The sequence below is a fragment of the Grammomys surdaster genome, unplaced genomic scaffold (genome assembly GCF_004785775.1).
Source record: "Grammomys surdaster isolate TR1022 unplaced genomic scaffold, NIH_TR_1.0 338, whole genome shotgun sequence".
Taxonomy (NCBI): Eukaryota; Metazoa; Chordata; class Mammalia; order Rodentia; family Muridae; genus Grammomys; species Grammomys surdaster.
This window is the reverse complement of record NW_021604757.1, coordinates 1,488,404-1,502,874: the sequence shown is the minus strand read 5'-3', so window position 1 is coordinate 1,502,874 and position 14,471 is coordinate 1,488,404. Positions and strand designations below refer to the sequence as shown.

Genomic DNA, 14,471 nt, shown 5'->3' with positions numbered 1-14,471 from the left:
CTTCTCCCTCAGGGGCACCACCAGGGGCTCCTCATGCCGTGCCTGCTGTGGCATTTTAGTTATGGTATGAGGCATCCATGAGCATCCACCAAGAGATGTGTTACCCTTGGATGGACACTAGGATAACTGTGATTTCGCTGAGGCTCTTCAGCCTGATCTTGCACCTGCTCTGGCTTTAGAACTCAAAGAGCATTATAGTTCTACCTATCTTTCACTATAGCTTTGAAACGACAGTTCCACCCAGGAGGAACCAGTGTGTTGAGGCAAACTCGGATCATAACCCATACCTCTGGATGCTTCTAAAAATCACAGTAGTCCCAGCAGGACACGGTTCCTCCAACCTTACCTCTGAATACTCCCAGCCAAATGAGTGTAATCAGATAAAGGAAAGCTCGGGGCTTCGGTACCCAGCTCAGGACAAAGGCCTTAGACAGACTTGTGACTATCCCTGGGGACCACAGGGCCTCTGTAAAACTAGGGTGAAGCCCACAGGTCCCTAATTATGCTCCTATGGGAACGCAGAGTCTGTGTTAGGAGAGGAGATTACTGTACAGTGTGGAATGTTCAATCATATGCTTACCTTTTACCCCTGCAAACCAGGAGTACCCAAGCATGAAGCTGTGCTCATCTAGAATGTCTGAAAGCATTGCCAAAGGCACACACGTCTCAAGTGCCCCTGGTCGAGAATTACTGCATGCAGAGCACCTAACACAGCTTGTACAGGTTAACACTCAAGATATGAATGTCCTTGTACCTACCCCTTGCTGGGCCCACCACTAATTTCATAAAGATATTGATCCATTACATCACCCCCAAGGCCCTGGCCTGTGACAGCACAACTAAGAGTCTATAAATTAACAAGAGCTCCCAAAAGCAAAGCCACACACAATCACTGGATCCTGGAACCTTAAATCAGGACACATCATCTAAGACTGACTACCCAGGAGTCACCTGGGGTCAGGAAAGGCTGGGGTATCAGGACAGAGACACGTTAATAAAGTTGAGAGCAGCAGACTTCCACCCACTGAACCCCGACAGCCACGAGGAGCCGTGTTCTGCTTGGTTCTGTGTTTATTATCAGAAAGAGTGGTGGCTTGCAGGTCTAGAGACACAGGGCCCCAGGCCTTGTTTTGCCACAGATGACATGAATGTGAGCAAGACTTTGCGTTGCTCTGGGTCTCAGTTCATCACTGGGGCATGACCACTAGCAAGAGCAACGGCTGTCAGCCTGAGTGGCCACGTCAGAGTCACTATAAAGAGCTTGCAAAATTGTGATGCTCCAGAACCCATCCCCAACCGAGTTACACGAGCATCCCTGGCATGCTAAACAATGGCTGAGTTGGTTGAGATGAGGCACCGTCTTCTAAGGGGCAGTGGGAAAACCCTTTGCCCAAACAAAAGCTCAGAAATGGGAGGACACATAGGACAGGTCCATTCTATGAGCCATAGTTTCTAGAGATCTGCAAATAACTATCACAGGATGCATCAGACTCACTCTTTCAGTGGGCCTAGACCTGACCGCGGTGACGCATGCGAAGGCCTAGCCCAGGGCTGTGCTGTCCATCAGCAGCCTTTCTGTAAGGCTCATGCCCGCTTGCTCCGGCTGTCCTCAACAAAGTCCTGGACCCTCAGAAGGCACATATCAAAGGCTCCTCCCTATCCCATCTGGACCCCCCCCCCCAGCACATATCTGTGCCTCTCTGACATTTATGCAGTGACAGGTGTGCCTGTAGGGGTGCAGAAGGCAGAGGAGGGCTGGGCTGAACTACCCTACTGTCAAGCGTCCATATGAATCTGCGCTGATGCGGTGCTCAGTGTAAGGATCGAGACACTGTCAAGCTGACCTGGACCTTTGCGCAGAGAGAGAAGACCGCTAAGAGTATCAAGTACAACTTCTGGTGCCACTTTTAGGGATAGATGACCATCTCGTAGAGGAGGAGGCCATATGTGGGTGCTGATTCTGCACCTGTCTAGGGCAGTGGAAACAGCTGTGCTCTCAACTAGAGGATGAGCCCAAACTGTCCTGCAAACCAGATGCAACCCTGAGGTCATACAGGTGGCAGTGAGGCCACGGAGAGGGACACAGGGACCTCCTCATGACTTCCCACTTCCAACCAGCTCCTCTTCAGGTGCTCAGATTGCCTGAGACATCCCTTGCTGTCCCCATCTCTCATCTTCCCGTCAGTCCCCAAAGGTCACCCATCTGCCATCTGAGACACACAGAACTGTATGTGATAGGGCCTCGGAATCATGATCTAGTCCACAAAGGCCTTCCTTTCCGCTAAACAAATCTAAACACCCATCACTGTCTCTGGATCCCACATGTAGACCACCAAGCGGTACCGGGGTCAGACTGACCTTTTTCCACTGGTAGGACCCACACGTATCACACAGGCCAGCTCTGAGCATGGATCTCAACTCAGTGTGGCTACCTGGGAAGTGGCCCTTGCTTAATCCTCTGCTCTCTCTGGCTAGACTTTAAGAATGCTTCTGACACACAGTCCTGGGCCACAGCATGGGCCAGGGTAGAACCATGCTGGTCAGCAGTCAAGCTTAGTGTGAGCCCCATGGGAAAGGGAGCTGGAGATATCAGGAGCCTTCACTCCCATAAAACCATAGGATGACTTCAGGGTCTTCCCTGGAATGATGTCATCCAGGCAGCAATGCCCTGGGCTAAATGTCAGTGGTCCATCCTAGGTTGGGGACATATTCTTCTTTGCAGGAGTTCTACCAGGAGCCATGGATTCCTGCAGCCTGTTAGTCTGGCCACAGGCTCTCTAGAGCCTCTGATGGAAGCCTGGGGAACAGGACACTTCTTCCAGACCCTGTCGGCTGCAGTTCTGGAGCAGCCTAGAAAGCTCTGAGATTCTGGAGGCCCAGGATACTCCCTGGGTCCACCCCAGAGGCTGGTGAGGCTCACTGGAGCTGGGTCCACCCCAAGGCTGGTGAGGCTCACTGGAGCTGGGTCCACTCCGAGGCTGGTGAGGCTCACTGGAGCTGGCAGGGATGGGACTCACCTCATCCAGTTGGCCCTGGTCTCATCCGACCCATCTATGGACTTGTAGCGGTTGTTCTTGTCCACAATCTGGAAAACAGAGAGACTGTCTAAAGTGGGCCATTACAGAAGGGGCTCTCACATCCCTGGGCTCCTTACCTGAGGCCCAGAAACCAGCTCTACCATCAGTCTCGCCTCTTCCCTCTGCCCTCCTACACTATCCACACCACCACCTCAGCTGCCGTCAAGAAGCTTTGCTGTCTCCTCCTCCTCCTCCCATTCTCTTAGCAACCCTGAAGACCACTGACACCCCTCTCATCTGTGCTGACAGAATCGGAATCCTGGGCAACATGGCCCAGGGTCACCATTCAACACAGGTACCGGGCTTCACGACAAAAGCAGAAGGCAGCCTCTCTCTCTTTCTGCTGTGTGTGTAGGAGATGAAGATCACCATTGGGGCCCAGACACTCATCCTCGGCAGATATTTCAAATAGCCAAGACCCTTGGGGGTTTGGGGCGGGGGTGTGTGAGAAAGTCTATACTCCACAATCATTCTGAGAATCACGATCCATAGAATTCTAGGTGTCCCTTACTTTCTTTGTGGAGGGCAGGAGTCCTTAAAAGGCAGTTCTGATACAGATTTTAAGCTTGAAAGTTAAGGCAGAAAGAGAGATACCCTCAGAAAGGAAGATACACCAGAGAGCAGTGCCTCTGGTTCTTTCTTAACTAAAGTTCTGAGCAACCTACTGTCAGTCTGCTATTGAGCTTTTGAAGACAAACAGTCTATAATCTTTCCATCTGTGCACTACTTGACATCATTTTGCATTGTGTTTGTGCAGCGAAGATTATGAAGTTCTCTTCACTACTTAATGAGCACGGCCACACTTTAGCTCTGGGAACTCCTCAACTTTTATGCTTCTTCCTTTAATACAACCTCTCATTTACTCCACCCTCTTCCAGTAGAGTTTCTATTAAGTAAACATAGAGTAGCTCACCCCCCCCCCCCCCCGTGTCTTTTAGCTACCTCTCCATAGTTTCCTCTGTCTTTCGGAGCAGTGTAGGAACGTTTCTCCACGCTGTGTCACTCCACCGTGCTTTCCCTGCCTACACCAGTTGCTTCCATCCATCAGGGTTTCCTTTCTTACTTCGCTTGCCTTCTTGATGTTTTGTCTTCATTTTGGTTTGTAAAAATTTTGAGGCAGGCCTTTGCTACGTACCCAGGCTGGTCTTGAACTTTCAATCCTCCCATTCATCCTCCTGGGTGCTGGAAGTACAGGCACTCACCACCAGGCCCAATGCTTTGCTTTGTTAATGTGTATCTTCCATTCAATTAATATTTTTCACTTTCTGGTTTATTTATTTATTGATTGATTCTTTTTGAAGATCTGTCTCTTTTTCATTTGTCTCTTTGGGGTTCAGTGACACCATCCTTCCTCCTCGTTTCCACAGCTTAGTTGTGGTGTAAACCACATACAACACAAACTTCCTGACTGTGGAAGCGTGCTAGATCAAGGCTGGTTCCTGGAGGACTTGGTGGTGCAGAGCAATCACAAGCCCCTTGACATTGGCACTAACACTCCACCATTCTCCTCAACAATGAGAGAACAAACTTTCGTCAGTTGTAATCAGACCATGTGACTCGAGTCATCTTAAGGTTTTCTCCATTGAACTTCACATTTATGGTCATAACCTCCAAGGTCTGTATACCTGAGGCCTGCCCACCTGTCTGATTGACCTTGGCCTGTTATGGTTTGAACAAGAACTGAGCACGTGGTTTTCCAGATGACGGTGCTATTTTAGGAGTTGCCGAGAACTTCAGGAGGACAATCTACTTGGAGAATGCTGTGACTTGTCCTTTCCTTGCTGTCTGCTTGCTTGTCCACTGTGAGGTGAGCAGCCTCTTCCACAGGCTCCTATGGCCATATTCTGCCTCACCACGGGCCCAGGATTAATGGAACCAAAGACTATGGACTGGGCCTTCAAGACCTTGAGCCAAAATATCCTTTCCTTTGTTTAGAGGTTTATGCCAGGTATTTGTCATAGTAAAGAAAAAAGTAACTAGTCCAGCCTCTCTGTGTCCCTCCCTCACTGAAGCCTGTTCTAAGGGGCAGTCAGCCTTCCTTGGGTCCATGCCTAAAACCTCTTTTCCATAAGCATAAGCGAATCATATTCGTGAAGCATTTCAAATACTCAGAAATGATAAGAGGATAATGTAGCTGACAGCAAGAGCTGACAAAATGCAGTCATTTTCACTCAGTTCTTTCCCTTTGCTTCAAAACAATCCCAAGTTGAGACAGGAAGATGAGTCAGTGGGTATAGGCACTAGGCCTTGGACCTGACAAACTGAGTTTAATCCCCAGATCAAAAATGCAGATAGGAAAGGAGTAGTTCCTGAGAGCTGTCCTCTAACCAACACACACACACACACACAACACACACACACACAAACACCACACACACACAAACATACACACCATACAAACACACACACACACCACACACACACACACACTCTCCAAATAAATAAAAATTATAAATTCCAAATAAAGACCCTCTCAGCCTCCAACTTCTTTTCCACTTTTTCCCTGATAGGACATCCTCAGCGCATCCTGGAGCCAGCGGGGATCCCCCACCCCATTTTTGATGCATACATTTTCCTCTGCTAAGAACAACATGCAATACTGTTTTGCAAAATCTAGAAAATGTTACAGTCTAGTCTGGAATGTTCCCTGCAGGCTTGTGTTTTGACAATGTGGTTGGTCTCCTGCTGGTGACACTATTTTGAAGGGTGCCTCTATATTTGAAGACTTCAGTGTGTAGGGCCCAGGTGGCAGATTCTGGTTCCTGCCCCCTCCCTGTGCTTTAGATGTCTTCACTACCATACACTCTGCCAGCACTTCCCTACTATGATGGTTTGAATCCCTCTGAAACCCTGACCTAAAATAAGCATTTCTCCTCTCCTCTTTACTATTGGGAACTTGACTATAGACATGCAATAGTAACTAATGTCAAGAATTCACTGAAATGGCCTCCAAGTGACCACATCCTGCTAAAATATTTCCTCGCCGATCTGTGGATACCTATTCCCTTCTAATCTGTGGGTCTTAGACTATGTCACCTCTGCAGCCCTTCCTGATTTGGGCTAGCTCTCTCCTGCCGCAGCCCTGGCCTCCCCCAGCATAAGTCCCATGACATCCCATTACTTTTCTCAAGACCCTAGTGATAAAGAACATTCCCGTTGATGGTATGTCTGTTAGCTGTGAGTCTGACGAGAGGCTCCCTCACCAGGTCCAAAGGAGTGGAGACAAGACACAGGGCTCTGCCATCTCCAGTAGCACCCCCCCCCCCCGCCTTACTCAGTGTGAATTCATGGTAGAACCCTGGTTGATTGGTGGATGATGGAACAAAGAACCTTTAAGTAAAAAGCAAGGGGGGAAACCCCACAAACCTGACAGCACTGATATGTTAGAAAGAAGCAATGACTGGGCCAGCCTGTCCCAACTGAGGTCAACTATTAACTTGCTGGACTTTCCTAAACCAGCTGTGAGACACAACCATCTCCATAACTTACAAGGCAACGCATTTTTAAGAGGTACCACTCAGAGCTGGGCATGATAGCCCTCTGGAGGAAGAAGCAGACCATCTCTGTGAGTTCAAAGCTAGCCTGGTCTACAGGGTGAGTTCCAGGATAGCCATGGCTGTTACACAGAGAAATCCTGTCTTGAAAAAACAAAACAAGACCGAAACCAACCAAACAACCAAAACAAAAACAAAAACAAATGCCTCAGAACTTAGCACTCCTCAGCTGCTTTACTACATTGCAGAGTGTCACCCTAGTCCTCTGGTCCTATTAGCTCTGGTGTGTAGTGGGTGCTGCTGTGTGACCACCCACTGGTAATGGCCGTGCAGCATGCATGCATTGCATTTGTGAGACTTAGACCTGGATTGCTCCCCTGAAGACCCTGAGGTAGTAACTTGGTCCTCAGCTCATCATAATTGGAAAGTGATGGAAACTTTATAAGGTAGGGCCTAGTGGGAGGTCTTGGGTCATGAAGACACGACCTTCAAAGTGCTTAAGGAAGGCCAGTCTCTTTCTAGGGGCCATGTGGTGTAGCAACTTGCTTTCTGCTGCTCCCCAGCACCATGTACTATCTCACAGCAGGCAGGCCCCAAAGCAAGGCAGTCAGATGGTCGGAGATTGAAACCACTGAAACTGTAAGCCCAGGTCTTGACCGGCTCACATATTCTGTCACAGCTCCAGGCAGAGGAGCTGTGAGCAAGGCATGTCAAAAGCACTGACACCCCAGAATACAGCATGTATGCTCCGCTATTTGCCAGCACAGGATCAGAGGACCCGGGCAGCACTCTGCAAACATTCAACTCTGCTTTACTGCTGAGGAGGAGAGAGAAGTGCTCCTCATTTGTTTGTTTGAGCCTGACCTGCTTTTGTGCTTTAAAAATCTCAGTAACAGAATACTGGGAAGATGACCCCATTGGTAACCCGCTTGCCATTCAAGCGTGAAGACCTGAGTCCTGTTAAGTCACAACCCCTTGGAACAGGCTGCTGAGATGCCTGCTTAACATATCAAAGCAAATCTGGTAGTCAGGTTCTCCCGGCATCTATCAGACCCTACTTGGTACAGGGTATGGCATATCCCACCCCCTGCCCTGAATTCTCCAGCTCAGGGGCTGGGTTGGCCTTCCCTATATAATGCAGCCATTTTGGTTACCTCTCCTGGCTGCTATACCTGGTTCCTCTCTCCTCTCTCCCCCCCACCTTCCCTCATGGCCCAGCTCAGTCTGGTCATGCCGACTCTGGACTCTCCCAGATGTCCCTGCCTCTGACTATGCTCTCCCTTTATCTACAATAAATTTTCTCCTCTAACATACCCAGGAGCACACAACCTTTCCTTTATATTTCTTTTCTTTTTTTCATTTAAGTTCAATCCTCAGAATCCAATAAAAATGAGGGACATACTGATGTGACCTTGACCTTGTAATCCTGACACTGTGGAGATGGTCCAGGGGATCTCCAGAGCTTGCTGGCCACCCACTCTAGCCAATCTGCAAGCCCAGCCCAGTGAGAAACCTTGTTTCAAAACAAAGATAATGGGACTGGAGAGATGGCTCAGTGGTTAAGAGCTCTGACTGTACTTCCTAAGGTCTTGAGTTCAATTCCCAGCAACAACAGTATACTCATATACATAAAAAAATGAATAATAATTATTTACGAAGTTCAAGATACCAAGGTCATATGTGCTGCAGCTCAGGCCTCCTCCTCCACAAGCTCCCCAGATGACAAGTGTCCCAGGAGGTGACCTGGACCTCCATGGAATGGCACAGAGTCCAGTCCTTATACCAACACTGCACGCCTATGTTACTTCTCCCAGTGAGCACAGCTCACAGTTTAAGACCTGCATGTGTGGCTTCAGGCAAGTTTTCTCTGTAACACCACCTTGCAGCCTTTCAACCTTGAGCACAGCAGAGGCTAATGGTGGGTATCAGCATCATAACTATGACTGCCATCGAGGAAAAGATCAAATAGTCCCTGTTGTTAATTCTGGGTTGCGGCGTGATATATGCCAGTCAACACAGAGTGGCACTGATTACCTTTTGATCCCTTATAGCTGCGATGGAGCAGAGGGATCTAACTGGGCTGGGAAGGACACGAAGCTACCTGAAGCCTCTGTGGCTTCTAACTGTGGCTGGTTCAGCCTAAAGGTTTTCTGGGGATGCTCCTTGGCTTAGCTTTACTACCACGGCATCAGGGGAGCAGCTAGAGTGACAAGATTTAGGGACAAAATGGTGAAGACTTATAAATCTTAGTCACAGTTCTACTGCTTTGAAGAGACACCATGATCAAGGCAACGCTTGTGAAAGCATTTAACCAGGGGCTTATGGTTTCTGAGGTTTAACCCATTATCACCATGGTGGGAAGCATGGCAGCATGCTGGCAGTTGCTGAAGCTGTAGCTGAAAGCTACATCCTAATCCATAGGCAGACAGAGAGAGCAAGGCTGGACTTAGCATGGGCTTTTGAAACCTCAAAGCCCACCCCCTTTCTCCAGCAAGTTATTCTTCCTAATCACTCCAGTCCTTTCAAATGGTGCCACTTCCTGGTGACTATGCATTCAAATGTATGAACCTCCAGGGCCATTCTTATTCAAACCACCACATTCCACTCCCTGGGCCCCATAGCCTTGTAGCCATATCTTAATACAAGAATGCACTCAGTCCAACTTCAAAAATCCCCATATTCTATCACAGTCTTAACACTCTTTAAAAGTTCAAAGTCTCTTCTGAGATTCATGCAATCTCTTAACTATAAAATCAAAATCAAAAACAGATCACATACTTCCAACATACAATAGCCTATAATATACATTACCATTCCAAAAGGGAACAGAATAAGGAAATATTGGGCCAAAACAAGACCAAACCCCAGCAGGATGAACTCCAAATTCTGCATCTCCATGTCTGATGTCAAAATAGTCTTCAGGTCTCTAACTCCTTTCAGCTCTGTTGACTGCAGCACACTTCTCTTAGTTTGGGTCCTAACCTAAGAGGTTAGCAGCTCTCCTCCACAGGTCTCCCAGGACTCTGACATACTCAGGCAAAGCCAGGCTTCACATTCACAGCTACACACAATGGTCTCTCTAGACCTCCACGTAGGAACACCCCTCACATATGCCTGGCCTCAGCAACTTTCCTTAGCCGTGAAAGGAAACTCCTTTCACAACTCCTTTCTTGTATCCTTGACTCTATAGCCAGAACGATGTGGCCAAAGCTGCCAAGTTCTGCTGCTTGCTGGGACAAGAACTTGGCCTCTCTTTGAGTGACAACATGCATCAGCTCTCTGTTGTGGATGTTTCCCTTCGCTGCTGAAGCCTGATGTTGATTCCTTTTCATATGGTAGAACCTTAGCTGGGTGGGGTCTTATCCTGAGGTCACCAAGCCCTTTATTACTTTTAGCATCAGGCTTTTCTTTAAACATATTTTTTCTCACTGGGCACAGATCCTGGCTCCAGCATCACACTTTCTGGTCCTCCTTCTCTCCTCAAAATGTGTGTTTTGTATTTCTGGTTGTACAGTTTACTCCTTTCATTTTAGGTCCGCAAGAGTGATTACTAATAACTACACATACAGTGAAGACTTGAAATCTCCTCTGCCAGTGCCATTAATCCAAAACTCCTCAATTTAGTCTCAGGTGGATATTTAAGGCAATGGTAAAAGCAGCTACAATCTTTGGCAACATCTTTTCTGAAGGGTTTCTAGGACACTCGCTAATACTCTTTCCCTCTAAAACTTCTTGACCTGGGTCTTCACAGTTCAAATTGCCTTGAGCAAACCTAGAAGAATCTGCCTGCCCTACAGGCAACACAAGTGCAAACCAGAATGGCCAGGGAAAAAAAAGCAAACAATCAATGTGAAATACCATACCGTAGTTTAGAAGGGCTTCCAACAGCACCGAGTCACATCCTGGCACCTCTGCAGTCACAGGGGACAACTGATCCTGCACAGAGCAATGTGTCACAAAGCTGGGATGCTGGGGAGAGGAGGTGACCTGAGTACATTCTGGGTTTAGCACCATCCTAAGGACATAGCATCATCCTAAGGACATCTGTCCTTACAAGAGACACTGTGATCCACAAAATGGGCTGGTTTCCCATCTGGTCCATTATAGAAAATACCAATTGGCTGTGTTTCCTGACACTGAGGTAGTAAGTGTCACACAAGAGTTGATTATGCAATATCAGTTATTACTACTTGTCACTAGACAGTGGCCAAATGACAGATACACACTGTCTAAGTAAATAAAATCTTCCTTCTGGCAAAGCTCCCTGTGGCAGTAACAGTAATCAAAGCCAGGGACAAACACGGGGAAAATAAAGAGATTACTGGGGAATTGGCTTGGTGGATAAAGTGCTTGCTGCACAGGTGGAGTTCACATCCCCAGATTCTGTGTAAAAGCTGGGCAGGCGTGGCAGTACTCAGGAAGCCGAGCCAGGGGATTCCAGGCAAAAGCTGGCTATAGACTCAGCACAAGACCCTGCCTCAATAAATGTAGTGGACAGCGAATGAAGAAGACACTGAATGTCTTCTTCGGGCTTCCATGGGCATGCACTCATATGTGCACAAACACACATGCACATTACACACACACACATGTGCACGCATACACGTAACCTCAGAGACTCTAACAACTTCACCAAAACATCACCTGTGAAGCTATGATGGTGTGTGATGTTCAATGGTTTTGTTGGTCTCAACTGTGTATGGCAGACTCACTCTAGTCTCTTTATTGGTGAATTCATCTTTACCGCCGCCTTTCCCTCTCAATACCCCATAACGAGAGACATGAAACTGCTGTCAGGAACGTGCATGATAGGAGCTGGTAGGAAGTGAGGAATGAGGTCAGTGGAAACTGTGGGGCATCCTGTGCACAGTCTATCGGCCTGCACGCTCTGGTAAGCATCACTATCAGGAAGGAGAAAGCGGAGGCTAAGAAGCCTGACCACCAGTGTGTCCTTGGATGGCCCAGGGGAGGCCTGGGGTAATAACCCAGAGTGGCCAGGCCAGCCAACCAATGATGGCACATGCAATATGCCCCCACCGCATTTCACATGTTCCTGTGAAGTAAGAATGGCTTTTGAACCTTTTTTTTTTTAATTTTGAATGTTTTTCTTCATGTAACTTTCTTTACTTCTATGGTTTTCTACATTTACATGAAATTCAAATTTCATTTGAAATCACATAGAATTCAGATTTTTAGACCCTAAATAAAACTGTATTGGAACACAATTTGCACTCACTCGTCCCAGGTCATCTGGGGCTGCTTCTGCACCACAATGGGCAGAGTGCAGTAGCTGGGACAGAAACTGGGTGCTCTGTGGCTTCTAATGTAAAAAATAGAGACTGATTTTTACATGTGTATAGGCCATGACATTGTCCGAAGAGGCCAGAAGGTGGCGCTGGAGCCCAGGGAGCTGGAGTGATAGACAGCTGTGAACTGCTGCTGGACACGGGTGCTTGGAACTGAATTTGGGTCTTCTGGAAGAGCAGCAAATGCTCCTAACTGCTAAACCATCTCTCCAACTCCCTAAACTACTTTATGAAAAAGGCTTGGACTGTACCTACACACACACACACATACACACACGACTATAAATACAAGCATAAATGTTATAAGATGTAGCAACAGGTAATCCTCAGAGCAAGATTTCTGGTGTGGTTTGGGGTTGGGTTTTTTGTCAGACAGGATTATAACATGTAACCCAGGCTTTGGACTCTGGCTATTCTCTTCCCTTAGCCTCCTGGGTGTTCAGATTATAGGTATACACCACCACACCAGGCTCTTTGAAACTTTCACAGTTAAGAATTAGTAGAAATTAAATAAAAAGCAACAACAACAAAAAGCACTTGTTCAGGATGGGGAGACTCAGATGGCCACGTGAGCCTGGGGACCTTGGTTTGAATCTCCAGAACCCACAGAAGAGCTTGCACGGTAATGCTGAAGAACCAGAAGGAGGCTCCTAGGGCCCATTGATGAGCCATTCCAGCCCATCAGTGAACTCTGGGTTCAAGAAGAGAAAACATTGTTTCAGAACATAAGGTGGAGAAAGACCAAGGAAGACACCTGAAGTCAATCTCTGGACTCCACGGGCACACACAAAAGTGCACAACAGACAGTCACACATGAAACAGTCACATGCAAAGTATTTGTTCACCTGTATACACCCATACACACCTCAGTCTCTCCAATGTCCCTTCACTCAGGACAAGTCTGAGGCTCTGTACTTCCCTGACTCCTCTGAGATAGCAGACCTAGGCTCCCAACTCCTGGCACCATCTTGAAAGTCTAGACTTGCTTTTTTTCTCTCTCAGTTGTAATACCCCACTGAGGTCTGTTTTACACACACCTTGCTAGGCTGCCCTAAATCCTCTCTGGAACAAAACATGGACTGCATGAAAAACTTAAAATAGAAACCTTTGCTGGCTCCTCTTTCTTCTGCTTCTTTTCTAAACCACAGGGTTACACAGTGGCTCTAAGCACCTTGTGCCTGCGGTACTGTCCTAGCCTGCAGCATCTGGTGGGGAGGAATGTGTGTGTGTTGGGGGGGGGCTGGGAGACTTTGATCCATGATTTACAGCATGATAAATTCCATTGGGCTGAGAGAGCAGAGAAAGGGGCGTATCTTGTCTAAGCAGCCAGAACTGAGCGCACAACTCATGCCAAGGCAGTCAGGCCTTCTGTCCCTGTGAACCCAGGCCCTCACACTCAGCACACAGTGGGGCCAGCTCTCCTCCAGCTTGAATAGAATCAGAGAGGGAATTGATGCTGGGCAGGAAGGAGGAGAAAAGATCCAATCAGGGAAGCAGGAAGGAAAAGCACAGAAGGAAGGGAGGTGGGGAGGGCCAAGAGGTGAGAGGAGGCAGGTTCTTCAGCCAGATGGCAGCAGGCCTAAAGCCTAGTGTAGCTCCGCCTAGCTGCTTAGTTTTCTATGCAATGGCCCATTTCTCCCCTCCCCACCATCTCCCAGCAGAATGACAACACATTATGTTACAGGAAGAACACGTAGAATCGAGGAGCAATGCTGTTAGTGGGGAATCTACCCTTGGCCAGCTGTTACTTGGCTCAATAAACACTAAGGGTTGATTGTGTTTACTATGATCAGGCCCCACTCCCACTGGAGTGCCATGTGCGCATATCATTGAACTGTTGTGCACAAACCTTGTGTGTGTGTGTGTGTGTGTGTGTGTGTGGTTTTGAAAGCCAGAGAGGTCAACAACAGGTGTCTTTCCCCAAGACTACTTCACTTTTCTCTTTCTTTCTTTCTTTCTTTCTTTCTTTCTTTCTTTCTTTCTTTCTTTCTTTCTTTCTTTCTTTCTTTCTTTTTTGAAGCAGGGTTCCTCTCCAGCCCAGAGCTCACTCATTTGGCTAGAGTGGCTGGCCAGGGAGATCCAGGGACTTGCAGGCCTCCACCTCCCCACTGCTGAGGTTGTAAGAACTAGCTACCACAGCATGCTTTTCGACATGAGTTCTAGGTCTCAAACTCAGGTCCTCATTACTGTACAGCAAGCATTTAGTGACAGAACCATCTCTGTAACTTCAGACATGTCTTTTTGGATGGGGCCAAGGCTTCTGAAACCAAGAAAATAGGGTAAGGAAAAGATAGTAACCAAGAAAGCTTGGGAACAGGATTTGACCAATGAGTGCAGTTTATTTATAATGCAGGGTTTCCAGATTCTGGCCCCAAATCAGCATCATGATCCAGGTCTTTTCTTTCCTTTCTCATTTATCATCTGAGTAGGCCAAGCTGTTCCCCATCGAGGTCCAAACAGCCATCTCTGACATATGTGGAGAGACACACATACATACAGATACACACACTACATATAGATATACAGACACACACACAGACACACATATGCATATATATATATATACATATATGTATATATATATATATATACAG

General features: G+C 47.5%; 1 protein-coding gene across 3 annotated transcripts in view; it reads right to left on the bottom strand.

Moving 5' to 3' along the window:
* The window catches only part of Prdm11 (PR/SET domain 11), a 73,623-nt gene that overhangs the window by 20,456 nt on the left and 38,696 nt on the right, over window positions 1-14,471 (bottom strand). For all 3 annotated transcript variants that reach the window (XM_028778565.1, XM_028778566.1, XM_028778563.1), the window contains exon 5: window positions 3,018-3,085. In XM_028778565.1, the coding sequence (XP_028634398.1) occupies window positions 3,018-3,085 (68 nt within the window). The remainder of the gene's footprint in view (window positions 1-3,017; window positions 3,086-14,471) is intronic.